The sequence below is a fragment of the Ylistrum balloti genome, unplaced genomic scaffold, assembly GCF_031769215.1.
Source record: "Ylistrum balloti isolate Yb309-2 unplaced genomic scaffold, AGI_CSIRO_Ybal_v1 Utg370126, whole genome shotgun sequence".
NCBI lineage: Eukaryota > Metazoa > Mollusca > Bivalvia > Pectinida > Pectinidae > Ylistrum > Ylistrum balloti.
In genome coordinates, this window is record NW_026782140.1 from 422,252 (window position 1) to 436,677 (window position 14,426).

Genomic DNA, 14,426 nt, shown 5'->3' on the forward strand with positions numbered 1-14,426 from the left:
ATTGTTTCGAATCTTTTGTTGTTGGGATACAAAGATGGGTGTAGGTACTGTATTTGCATACTAAAGTTATGGTAATTATTACTGAAATGAAATCAGATAATCAAGTAATGATAACTATTCAGAAAACTGTTAATAACTGTAGAATAAAGGATTCAAATATAAAACTGTTCCAATCCCAAGCTGTTTAATAGGAAATGTATAAAAGCCCAGTACATTTTGGAGAATTATCATATTTCAATCTGCACTTTGAAGCATCAATTTCTCATTGCTTGATTTGTTACTTGACTTTTGTCACATATGTTAATATTGTACTTTTTTCAGCGTAGAGTAAAGTGTGTTTGATTCGAGTGATATTATTATCTGCGTGGTTTGATACAAGTAAAGAATGGCTAAGGCTCAGATCAGCGTAAAGTCCATCACCATCAGAAGAGGAGGACAGAACCGTTCGCATAATGGATTCATCTATAGACAGATTCGAAGGAACGGCACCAGGGCATTCTGGAGATGTTCAGCATCCCTCTCAACAGTAGACAACATACCAGCTAACTTTGGAAGAAATCCACACAGCCACACCTCAGACCCAGCCAGTGTTGTAGCCAAACAGATCATGAACCAGATCACCAATAAATGCGTAGAATCTATCCAACCAATTGCGTCCATCTTTGAGGGTGAGCTCAACCAACTCCGAGACAACGATAATAATTAAATAATGAATAATGATATTAATATTTAATAATAACATTTCATAATACTTTTATATGCTAAAAATTGTGTTACAGTTATGTAAAACAATTAGAAACTTTATCTATTTCATTACTGATATGTAAGTATCCTATTTACAAAATAAGTTGACATTCGTAGTTGAAAAAGACTATAACTTTAGCTTCAAAGGATTCCCTATATAAACACCTTCCTTTCAAGTTGGTAGAATTGGTGTTCGGGGAATGGGCCTAGGAATCGGATGCGGGACCCCTGGCTTTATAGTCTTACGCTCAGCAAATCGAGGTAAAGAGAAGTTTTATCTAGCCGAGCATTGTGGCTAGTATTTTACCATGGTTACAATAATATGTTCAAGTCTCTACGTTATGGAAAGCAATCACATGAAGTAGCAGACATCAATAACAAATTCAGTGATTTAGTGAATGTTTTAATTTATTTCATTTTATATAGTTTATGATATGCTACCAATTTTGTAATATAAGTGGTTGTTTCTACAGATAATTGATTCCGAAAACAGTAAAAAGTGCATCGGCCGGGAATCGAACCCGGGCCCCCCGCGTGGCAGGCGAGAATTCTACCACTGAACCACCGATGCTTCATATCTAAAGATGGTAAAAAGATTGCATATAAAATGAATTACATCAACCATGATCTCTGTTACAGTGAACAATGAATGGTGTTCTAATTATAGTTATCATTCTCTCATATGCCACATCTGCCGAAAATATTTAAATTCCTTTTCAGAATATCAAACCAACGAAATACATGAAGTATTATTTCAGTACTTTCACTTTGGTACCGGAAATAGCCGATGTTTCTCGACAAAAACATTATTTACGTCAACAAAAATCTTACATATAAATTATTAACGAGTTTGTGTGCGTTTAAAAAGCTAACCGTCGTCGTTCGTGACTTGAACGAAAACAAATAAAGCTATATGAAAAGAGCTAATTGTAATAAGATAATCCATATTTCATTTCAAACTTGCGACTTCTTATTACCTCCCTTGAATTCCACGCGCCATATCCTGTGACGGCGGTTTTTAAAATGACAGAACACCTGAGGAGTGAATGTCATTGCAGTGTATAGTCAATTAGCCAAAACAAATAAGCACAGAAGCCTAGCAGGGAATTTTTCGAAATGGCGTCCTTTGTGACAGAAGTCTTGACATCGGCGGGTAATATTAATAGTGTCAATGGAATGATGGAGGCTAGGCCACAGGCATCATATTTTTAATTGAACTGCATGTGGCATTCATGGTTATATTAAGCCGTCTGATTAATAGGAAATTCAATGAAGTGCATTAGCACGTTACGATTAATTTGTTTTCTTTCAATTATAACATCATGCACAGATGTGCCATCTTAAAGCATATTTAAACTTATTTTCAACTGTAATGGTAGGTAACCTCAATTTCTAAACATTATATGCAATATTCCGATGGCAGTTCATAGATGGTAATACATAGCTGACATTTATGGGGAACACAGCACATGTAGCAATGCCACAGAAGTATGTATATATAATGTAGACCAATTGTATTTTCATTATGTGACAAAAGTAAAAGGAATTTGGTATTATTTCACACATACTGTTAAATGTCCGATTCCTGCTGAAAGGTCTGTTATTCGGGTAATGTTACACTGTCGCCAACCTCTAGTCAAATAAATACCTGATCATTATAAGCATTAAAAATCCATTATCAAGTGATATACAAGAATGCACCACGGTCATATATCAACGATTTTCAGTTGTAATTTTTAGGTCACCTGGCCCAACTTTTCATATAAACAACTTCTTCTGAAGGTTCCTTTTAAAAAGCCCAACAAAGTTTGCAAAAAGAAATGACCTTGCCCCATATTCAAGGCCACAGAGGTCAAATGTGTTAAAACATTTAAACGACTTCTTCCAAAATTCCGGAAGGCCTGGACTCATAATATTTGGCTTGAAGGTTCCTTTGATAAAGCCCAACAAAGTTTGCAAAAAGAAATGACCTTGACCCATAGTCAAGGTCACAACAGTCAAATGTGTTAAACCTTTGAACAACTTCTGATTAAGCTAAAGGCTTAGGATCATAATATTTGTCCAAAAGGTTCCCTTAATGGTGCCCACATAGTGTGTGAAAAAATAGCTAGACCCATAATGATAATTAAGGTCATTGGGGTTAGATTTGGTAAAATAGTTAATCAACTTCTTCTGGTTAACCAAAAACCCATCATATTTGGCCATTAAAGGCTTATATACAAATGACTTATTTTGGACTACTAAGGGACAGAACCCATATGGAGTAATTTGTCATATTGCTTTAAGCATCAACTGTGGAACAGATGCACAGATATTGTACAGTTGGTCATAAAGATCCAGGTTAGCGATACAGGCCCTCTGGGCCTCTTGTTGATATTATAGTTATATTAAAGAAAATAAGATTTGAAAGAAAGCAACATGTTCAATAGGAAAAAGTACTTTACTATTAATACATATACAAGTTTCATATTATATCAGATCAATGTATTTTTATTGTATTTATAGGCAAATTGGAGACCCAGGAGGTACAAGGGAAGCTAGATGCCCTGACGAAACAGATTGACTCTCTGAAGATGCAAGTATTTGAAGTGACAAACAATAAGTACATTGATTTCAATTCCACAATGAGCACATCAGAAGAGCTGGCAGAAAATGTGGAACGAATTTCAAAGGAAATGTCAGATGTTTCTGATAGGATAGAAAATGAGGTATTTTTGACCACATCCTTTTTTGTATGTAATCTATAATGTATTACAGGGTTTTCCATAAGAGCCGGTCGCCGGCCAATTTGACTGGCTACTTTGATTATTTGGCCGCCAACACCAATCCAGTTCCGTGATAATGTTCCGTATATGACTACATGTACACAGCAGGCCAGCCTCCTACTTTCACTACACAGCCTACTACTAACAAAATTATGGAAAACCCTGTATTATTTGTCTTTAAATACCTTTGATAGAACATTGCAACCCGAAGAAATGAAAGTTCTAAAGCCAAATTAATGGACAGTTGCAAGTCATTACCACCAGCATTTTACTGAGTAAAACTAGAAAAGAAATGCAGGAATGCCCATACGTTCAATTGCAATGATTTGTGTGGGAAACAAAATTCAATAAGCTATTAGAAAACTTACAATACTGTACTACTTTATATGAATCCTTAGCTCTGATACATACCACATTGCCACTATGTGTTGTACAGTTAAAACACTCTAAAGTAGCCTCACTGCTCTAGCTGCACCATTTATGTTTCAGATAAAGAGCCAATTGAATATGTCAACAGAAGTTGTGGAATCTCTGAAGCGTCAGCTGCTTGAAGTTAGTGACGTTATGCTAGTTTTGGAGAGATTGGTTCAAATACATGAGGGCCTTCAGTGTATATCTGGAGCCAACAAGACTTGTAACTTTTCCAAGGCAGCTGAAGCCATACTGAATATTCATGAGCTACTATCCAGTCTGGTGGAAGGTAACAAAGATGTCCATATACTCCTGGCTCTACAAACAGAATACTGGGTACAGAAAGAAAAGTTTCTGTATGATATAGGTGACAAATGGAAAGAGCTTGTATTTTGGACAATGCCAAATCAACAAAAATGTGAACTCAAGATTATGACAGGAACAGAAAATTTGGCCATTTTAAAAGACATTGTAGTGGTGATGGAGAAGTTAGACATTTTGGATTCAAAAATGAAAAGTTTTGGGGAGAGGTTAGTCCTTCACATTGCTGAACCTTGCATTACACATAGCAAAACAGTTGTGAAGGAAAGCATTACAGGTCAGTCCAAGACGTTGTTGGTGAAATATGGTGAAGAAACCCTAGATAAACCACCCTCACCTGTAGAAGTGTTTTCAAAAATAACACAAATATTTAAATGGTTAAATGACTGTTTCCTTCACATTGTGATTGATGAAGAAGGGAATGGTCAAGACCAGGTGTTGATGAAGAGATTGGGTGGCATGATTGCTCACCAGGTGTTGGATCTCATTGTAAAGCAATGTCTAACATATGCTATCCCAACCAGTAATAAACGAATGGAAGGCTTTCAGAATGACATAGCGGCTACAGATATCTTCAACCAGAAACTTTCTGAAATGAATTTTATACCACCAAATGAAACTACTTTAACAGATTTTGTACAAAATGTTAATGTTCTTTTTGCAAACAAGAAAAGTCAGGAGATTTTGGAGAAAGCCCGCAATTTGATGACATCTGAAATGCATAATTCTGTGCCAGTGTCTGATGAAAAACCCCTTGGGGAGTTACCTGCCCTTGAAACAGGTCATGATGCACCTTCAAGCAAGAAAAATAGGAAATTAGACTTGGCGGGAGAATGCAAACTCAGTGATAATACCTTCAAGTTACCAACCTGTCACGTCAGGTAAGTATCCAATGAAAAGAAGTGAACATGTATCCTTAGTTTATATACAGATATATTACCAAGATTCCGTAATGAATGTTAGATGTGAGAAGAAAAAACAAGATTTTGATATAATTTGTTGCTAAACATTGTAAATATTTTATTTAGTTCTTTATACATTGTGTATGAAACTTTCTCACAATCTTGTTTCAGTGTGTTTTGAAATCAGTATTGTAAGAAATTTGAGTTTATTTGTTTCAGTGTCTGTATTCAGCAGCTACTGACTCTTGCTTATGAAACTCTACATGAAGCTGGTGAGAGTTCACCACAGTGTGCAGTACAGCTGTTTTATGCTGTCAGGAATATGCTGGAGTTGTTTTATTGTGTTTTCCCCACTTACCACAAAGAAAGTCTGGTCAACTTCCCACAGTTAAGTGGTGAGTTAGCAAAGTATTGTGAAGTAAATTATGTCTTTAAGTCTTTGACTTCTAGGAAAAGAAATAAGCTAGTATACATTGCATATGAATCTGAATGAAAGTTTTAAATTGAGAATGTGTGTTTTTCACATGATTCTGTGGATAAGCTGCATGGATTGTATTACATGAACTTCTATTAAATATGCAAGGCTTCCATTTGAACCCAGCTGACAGCAGACAATGAAATTGTGGTTCACTCCAAATATGGAGTATCAAAATTATTATCATAAAGACTTTGATAGTCATGTCTTGAATTCAGGAATGAGATCCAGTTTTTAGGAGACGGAATGTTGTTTGAATGGTCAAACAGAAGTTGATTTGGAATAAAGATATGAATTTTAGCTATCTAAAACCTGCATTGCGTAATTAATATGAAGGACTACATTTACAGGGGTTTGTGAGGATCAGAGTGTTAAATGATTTTGTGAGATTCAGTCAGTAGTGTTTGTTGTGGGACATTAACCGTCATGGTTCATTTTCTTTAATGCAGCTCTTTTCCACAACAACTGTATGTTCATTGCCCACCACCTGATGACAATGGGCCATCAGTTCCGGAAAAAGTTGCCTCCATCGATCAATGCAACATTTGTTGACCTCGTACAGAAAATACGTAGACTTGGGATAGACACATTCCTACAGCAGATGTCGCGACAGAAAGGTGTGATGGCAGAGTGCCTTGGAGGAGCAAAAGGTACAAAGTTTATTGTAACCTCCATCATAAATATTTGGCTATTGATTAGAAAGCGGGAGTTGTAAATTAATGTTTACAAAACATTTTTTTTAGTGATATTGTAAATCTGATAAGTATTTTAGACTACATGCCACTGGTATCTTTTTCTCCATTTTATCAAATAGAATGAATAATGTTCCTGTTCACCTGAATGTTTGTTACATTTACATATTGCCTGTGTATGACTTTCTATTGACAGGATTTGCCAGTGTTGCAGAGGAGAACATGTACTTTGATGCAGAACGTGCTATAAAACAGACCATTCATCAGTTTCATCATCTCCAGAAGGTCTGGCAAGAGGTGCTGCCATCTAGTGTTTATAGGAAGGCAATAGGTAATTAACAAGGGTCAAAATTAACAAATTGAAATGCTAGCAAATTATGGCAACTGGCAATATTTCTATCAGCAATGTTAAGATTTTATGCCAGCAAAATTTACAACTCTATGTTCATAGCAAAGTGTTATGTTGTTTGTTATAATAAATAATATTAATGGCAAATGAATTGATCCTCATGAAAAGAAACAATACAAGGGATTAATTTCATGATGGCAAAACTGGAATGGTTATCTTATTATCACCTACACATACTTTATAGATTAATAACATGTAAATTTCAACAAAAAAAAATTGTTTACATTAAGAGCAAAGCACTTGTTTTGTAAGGGTATGTTGATATCCAAATTACCATATATTCAAACTACATTTGTGTCATCTTGAAAGAAATTTTAATAATAATTTCTTCACAAAAGTTCGCTGAAAATGATACATAATCTTTGACATGACCTTGCCTGATTTCTTCATGGATTAGTGGGGCAGATTAAGACAATATTCCATAAGACTCATTCATTTTGTGATACAAGCACCAAGTTCGGCACAAATGATGTTTAGGATGTACTTTTTTAAGAAAAGTATGTTATCCAGCTGAAAATACAAGATGGCCACCAGTTTTCAAGATGGCCGCCTCGTCAAATGCAATAAAATGGTTTTTGAAGTAAAACTTGAATGAACAGAAATGTGTCAATGACCCAAACATCAAAATGAAAGTATTCTGACTTGAAAAACTCAATGTTGTCAATTGAATTCCAATATGACCACCCATTTTCAAGATGGCAGCTATTACATGATTCAAAATTAGCGTTTTCATAAGATGTCTGATCACGAAGGGCAACATCCATGTTCATTCTTTAAAATGCTGCGGTCAGGCTCTATTGGTTTGTATTATTTTATAAGAGTGATGTCAAAGCACAACCAGGGCACACTGGTAACATCACTGCTGTGAGACTCAGCATGGGGTTCAGTGTCGGCTTGTAGTTTACTAGCTGTAAACTGTTGAAGTGGTGTACTCACTGTGGTTTGTTCTACACTTTGGTGGCCCAGATGCTATCTAATAAGCCCCTGTATATACCTCAACTGGAGGTTTAGTTAGTTGTAGTATTGTACTTAGATAGCCACACCTGAATTGAGAGGATGTGCCAGCGTGGGAGAGCCGAGCCAAGGATAAGGGGCTAGGTGTAGGGCACTGATGCTTGAACCTAGTTGTATCCCATATTTTAATGTGCTTTGATGTTTTGTATGGTTGGGTGGTAAAAGGATAAACTCTCGGCATTTAACTTTATAACACTAGATGTCCGCCAACAATCCATTGAGCTGCACAATTGAAACTGACTGGAGGAAGTGTTGCGGATATGAAAGAGGAGTTGAAGTATCCCCCTACCTGTTATGAGTGTAGTTCTGATGGCTATTCCATGATAGCCAAAAACATACCACAATTTCAGGCAATTAACCTGTTGCCCATCAGATTAGATACATTGAGGTGAAACAGTGCAAAGTATCACTAAAATTGTCGCCAAATTTTTAGCAACTGCAAACTCGAGCGTGCCAATTCAGAAATTCAGAATGATCCTGCTCAAGGACACTCAAAAATGTGAAGGACTAGCATTGAAGTGCAGTGGTGTTTCTTATGTGAAAAAATGGAACCAACATCAGAGCTGCGACAATCCATGACCATGCAGCTAAATGAGAGACTCAGTGAATGCGCTCGTAAACTTAATGATGGTAAGCTTCTAGTTTTAATGAGTGGTGGAGATGTGGTGTCCCTGGAACTTAAATACCGCTGCTCTTGTTTAACAGCCCTGTATAACAGAGAGAGGACACACATTGCATCAGAGAACAAAGAAAATCTCCAGTTGTCTCAAGAAAAGGAAGCCTTTCCTTTGGTGTTCTTTGAACTTCTGACCTATGTCAATGAGACAAAAAACAACAGTAATGAGCACGCTGTGTTCCGACTTGCAGAATTGGTTAGTCTTTACAGGGAGAGATTTGAGCAGTTTGGGAAAGACATACCTGACGTGAACTCGACCCGATTAAAAGGGAGGCTTTTGGCAGAGATACCAGGACTTGCAGCCTACAAGAAAGGGTGAGATATACTTCTGGCATTTGAAAAAGACATTGGTCCAGTCGCTCTTCGGGTTTCTAGCTGACAAGATGGTGATCCCATGTCCCAACAATAACATAGTTGTGACCAAAGGAGAACAGGCTCTTTCAAACAAACCCATCAGCCTTGAAGGCTCAAGTCCTTGCAACCACGAAGAAGCTGACTCCAGAATCTTTAAACATGCTCTTCATGCAGCCAATCAACAGATGATGCCATTTCACCGACAAGTGCATCCCTCGTTCAGCATGTGAAACGATCTGCCTTCCAAGCTGCCTGCATATGGGGCCAGACAACAGTTTGCAAAATGCACACTGAAAGTCCTGTCAACTGGGGCTGGTAACCCCAAATGAAAGATTGTTTCAGCAATCTGCCCCAGATCTGAATAAAGAACAGAAAAGGAATATATTTCAAGTTCATTCATTAATATTTGTCAAGATTGTGTCTTCATGAAAACATGTACTGATTTACGAAAAACTGAAAAATGTCCTTACTTTGTTGACAGCAACCCCTCAACATTTTATGCATGAGAACAATCTATGCAAAACGCTTTCTACCTGGAGTCACGAATCACATGCAATGTTGTAGGTAAATTAAGGATATTGCTATCTAGTTGTTACTGGGAGGTAGTAGGTAAGTCTAGGGTATTGCTATCTAGTGGTTACTGGGAGGTAGTAGGTAAGTCTAGGGTATTGCTATCTAGTTGTTACTGGGAGGTAGTAGGTAAGTCTAGGGTATTGCTATCTAGTTGTTACTGGGAGGTAGTAGGTAAGTCTAGGGTATTGCTATCTAGTTGTTACTGGGAGGTAGTAGGTAAGTCTAGGGAATTACAATCTAGTGGTTACTGGGAGGTAGTAGGTAAATCTAGGGTATTGTTATATAGTGGTTACTGGGAGGTAGTAGGTAAATCTAGGGTATTGCTATCTAGTTGTTACTGGGAGGTAGTAGGTAAATCTAGGGTACTGCCATCGAGTGGTTACTGGGAGGTAGTAGGTAAATCAAGGTGCTGCCATCTAGTTGTTACTGGAAGGTAGTAGATAAATCTAGGGTATTGCTATCTAGTGGTTACTGGGAGGTAGTAGGTACATCTAGGGTATTGCTATCTAGTGGTTACTGGGAGGTAGTAGGTAAATCTAAGGTATTGATATATAGTGGTTACTGGGAGGTAGTAGGTAAATCTAGGGTATTGCCATCTAGTGGTTACTGGGAGGTAGGAGATAACTCTAGAAGCTGCCCTCTAATGGTTACTGGGAGGTAGGAGATATATCTAGGTGCTGATATCAGTTATCTAATGGTTACTGGGAGGTAGGAGGTAACTCTAGAAGCTGCCATCTAATGGTTTCTGTGAGGTAGGAGATATATCTAGGTGCTGATATCAGTTATCTAATGGTTACTGGGAGGTAGGAGATAACTCTAGAAGCTGCCCTCTAATGGTTTCTGTGAGGTAGGAGATATATCTAGGTGCTGATATCAGTTATCTAATGGTTACTGGGAGGTAGGAGGTAACTCTAGAAGCTGCCATCTAATGGTTTCTTTGAGGTAGGAGATATATCTAGGTGGTGATATCAGTTATCTAATGGTTACTGGGAGGTAGGAGATAACTCTAGAAGCTGCCCTCTAATGGTTACTGGGAGGTAGGAGATAACTCTAGAAGCTGCCCTCTAATGGTTACTGGGAGGTAGGAGATAACTCTAGGTGGTGATATCAGTTATCTAATGGTTACTGGGAGGTAGGAGATAACTCTAGAAGCTGCCATCTAATGGTTTCTGTGAGGTAGGAGATATATCTAGGTGCTGATATCAGTTATCTAATGGTTACTGGGAGGTAGGAGGTAACTCTAGAAGCTGCCATCTAATGGTTTCTTTGAGGTAGGAGATATATCTAGGTGGTGATATCAGTTATCTAATGGTTACTGGGAGGTAGGAGATAACTCTAGAAGCTGCCCTCTAATGGTTACTGGGAGGTAGGAGATAACTCTAGGTGGTGATATCAGTTATCTAATGGTTACTGGGAGGTAGGAGATAACTCTAGAAGCTGCCATCTAATGGTTTCTGTGAGGTAGGAGATATATCTAGGTGCTGATATCAGTTATCTAATGGTTACTGGGAGGTAGGAGGTAACTCTAGAAGCTGCCATCTAATGGTTTCTGTGAGGTAGGAGATAACTCTAGGTGCTGATATCAGTTATCTAATGGTTACTGGGAGGTAGGAGGTAACTCTAGAAGCTGCCCTCTAATGGTTACTGGGAGGTAGGAGGTAACTCTAGAAGCTGCCATTTAATGGTTTCTGTGAGGTAGGAGATATATCTAGGTGCTGATATCAGTTATCTAATGGTTTCTGTGAGGTAGGAGGTAACTCTAGAAGCTGCCATCTAATGGTTTCTTTGAGGTAGGAGATCTAGGTGCTGATATCAGTTATCTAATGGTTACTGGGAGGTAGGAGGTAACTCTAGAAGCTGCCATCTAATGGTTTCTGTGAGGTAGGAGATATATCTAGGTGCTGATATCAATTATCTAATGGTTACTGGGAGGTAGGAGGTAACTCTAGGTGCTGATATCAGTTATCTAATGGTTACTGGGAGGTAGGAGATAACTCTAGAAGCTGCCATTTAATGGTTTCTGTGAGGTAGGAGATATATCTAGGTGCTGATATCAGTTATCTAATGGTTTCTGTGAGGTAGGAGGTAACTCTAGAAGCTGCCATCTAATGGTTTCTTTGAGGTAGGAGATCTAGGTGCTGATATCAGTTATCTAATGGTTACTGGGAGGTAGGAGGTAACTCTAGAAGCTGCCATCTAATGGTTTCTGTGAGGTAGGAGATATATCTAGGTGCTGATATCAATTATCTAATGGTTACTGGGAGGTAGGAGGTAACTCTAGGTGCTGATATCAATTATCTAATGGTTACTGGGAGGTAGGAGGTAACTCTAGGTGCTGATATCAGTTATCTAATGGTTACTGGGAGGTAGGAGGTAACTCTAGGTGCTGATATCAGTTATCTAATGGTTACTGGGAGGTAGGAGGTAACTCTAGGTGCTGATATCAGTTATCTAATGGTTACTGGGAGGTAGGAGATAACTCTAGGTGGTGATATCAGTTATCTAATGGTTACTGGGAGGTAGGAGATAACTCTAGGTGCTGATATCAGTTATCTAATGGTTACTGGGAGGTAGGAGGTAACTCTAGGTGCTGATATCAGTTATCTAGTGATTATTGACAAACTGGGATGTTCTTGGATATAGGGATTTGTTATTAGGATGGGGGGGATTTCCCATTCATGGCATGTTTTGAATCAATGGTTTACTAATATAGTATTATGTGTGATTATAATGAAAGTTGCATCCTTCCCAACGCCTGTTTGTTCTAATTGTTTCATGATTCCACTTAACAGGTACACTGCTGAACTCTGTGCTGGTGGACATCACAGCTTCCATCGTAGTACTGGAGGATATATCCTCAGATGATGCTCGTCAGCTTGCTACACTCCTTACCATCATAATGGATAAAGCTGGACCTTTACTGCAAACACCTTCGGATGACAAAGTCAACCTGACCTTTGAACTCCAGAAAAATGTCTTGAAGTGGCTTCGTTTTAAAGAACTAATAACAGTATTAAATGCCAGCTTATTGGAGATTTGTGATAGGTGGGCAGAGGGAAAAGGACCTCTGGCAATGGAATTTACCCCAAATGAGATGAAACAGCTTATAAGGGCCTTATTCCAGAACACAGAAAGAAGGGCTGCTGTTCTGGCAAAAATAAAGTGATTTTTTATTTATATGGACTCCATGTACTAGCTTCACTAAGATAATCTTTGTTTTGAATACACTCTTTATTTGGTGTCCTGTTTCAATGTAACCTATTGTAACTTATGCTGTAATTTGTCACAAGTAATAATAGGTTAACCTACATCTACATGAAAATTAGCTCAGGAAAGCCGGATTCAGCCTTGTTTCATTTAAACATGTGAATTTTTCAGTCAGGTTAATCATGAACGTAAGACTTTGCAATTAGTCAGCTCTAAAACATTAAATGTATGTCCTACCCTTCAGTTAGGTTACAAGTTAATTTAAATTTGTGACTGTTGAATCAGAATAAATTTGATTTAAATGTGGGAATTTTGATGCTTTCTGTGTGAAAACTCATTTTCTGGATCAATTACCTTTGGTCTTAAGAAATACTGGAATGTCAGTTAGATTTATAGTGAGCAAGGCAAAGCCGAGAAGCTCCTGTAAATCTGGATATTTTCTATATTTCTGTTAACATGTGTAGATGTTTTATTCAACATCATTGTTATGTGATAAAAACTGTCAAATGGAAAGATATATATAGTGATGATGCAATGTTAAATCATTAAAATTGTATTTTGATAGCAGCATTATTGTTATTTTGTTCCATCATAGGTGTACATCACAAAAGGTGAAACATTTGTATTCATAGTAAGCCATTTGTGTCTTATCAACAAGGACTACCAAGTTTGTTTAAATGAATTTCCTTGACCCACTTTCAAGTTTGCATGGGTCAAATGTATGAAAATCTAACAACTTCTTCCCATTAACTGAAAGGCCCAGGGTACTGATATTGGACCTGTGGCATGCTAGGATGAAGTACTACAGAGTTTGTTCAAATGAATGACTTTGACCCACTTTCAAGGTCAAAGGGGTCAATTATAAGAAAATCTTTTTAACAACTTCTAAATAACTCGAAGGTTCAGGGAATTGATATTGGACCTGTAGCATGCTTGGATACTGGGCTACCAAGTTTGTCAAATGAATGACCTTGACCATGGTGACATTTGCACACATTCAAGAGGTCAAAGTTTGTGCAGTCCAGAAACAAATACAACAGACTTTTACATTAAATCATTAGGGTGGTAAATGAAAATAATAATTGATCAACAGTAATGTAACACAATTGATGTCTAGTTTTAAATGGAAAGTTCACTTGAGAATATATTGGTATGTATACTAAAAGGATAAAGAACGAAATATTGTATACTTACAGATAAATTAAAGCTTAAAATTTCCAAAGTTCGTATTTTGCATCTGACAATTGGTTTAGAGGTACTAACAATTAAATTGAATAGACCCATAGGATTTTGAAATTGCTGTGGTCACGGCCCTTATTCTTCTGGTCATAGAGTTCAGGGCTATATGGCGACCAATCTAGTGGTTGAATGTTGTTGTTGGCCAGAAAGACTTGGCAAATCCTTGCTACGTGGGGCCTAGCATTATCCTGCTGGAGGGTTAGATTATGCTGCTGTAAGAAAGGGATAACATGGGGTCGGAGGATCTCATCTCTATACTTAGCTGCTGTTAAATTGCCACCAATAACAACCAATTGTGATTTTAACCCGTGTGAGATTCCTCCCCACACCATTACTGAACCGCCCCCAAACCTATCCCTCTCTACAACGCAAGCATCCGTAAAACGTTCACCACGATGTCGGTAGACACGTTGACGGCCATCAGATCGATAAAGACAGAATCGAGACTCATCCATGAAGAAAACTTGTCTCCACTGCCTCAGTGGAAACCTTATGGAGCAGGCCATATGATGCTGACGTCGAGCAGGGGTAAGGTGTGGACCTACGTAGGGGCGACGTGCTCTTACACCAACTTCTCGTAATTGTTTTTGAACTTATAGGACACCCATGATTTCCACGAACATTAAGTGCACTCTCAACGGCAG

General features: G+C 37.9%; 1 protein-coding gene and 1 non-coding gene across 2 annotated transcripts; one reads left to right on the top strand and one right to left on the bottom strand.

Moving 5' to 3' along the window:
* Nucleotides 1-1,244: 1,244 nt before the first annotated feature.
* Nucleotides 1,245-1,315, bottom strand: Trnag-gcc (transfer RNA glycine (anticodon GCC)). Its single transcript has one exon. It is a non-coding gene; the product is annotated as a tRNA-Gly (tRNA).
* Nucleotides 1,316-1,747: 432 nt separating this feature from the next.
* LOC132550500 (centromere/kinetochore protein zw10 homolog) lies at nt 1,748-13,105 on the top strand. The gene is made up of 7 exons (XM_060214569.1): nt 1,748-1,897; nt 3,250-3,452; nt 3,999-5,122; nt 5,363-5,538; nt 6,068-6,268; nt 6,507-6,641; nt 12,129-13,105. The coding sequence occupies exons 1-7, from the start codon at nt 1,861-1,863 to the stop codon at nt 12,500-12,502; spliced, it is 2,250 nt and encodes a 749-aa protein (XP_060070552.1). The 5' UTR covers nt 1,748-1,860; the 3' UTR covers nt 12,503-13,105.
* The last annotated feature ends 1,321 nt before the right edge of the window (nt 13,106-14,426 follow it).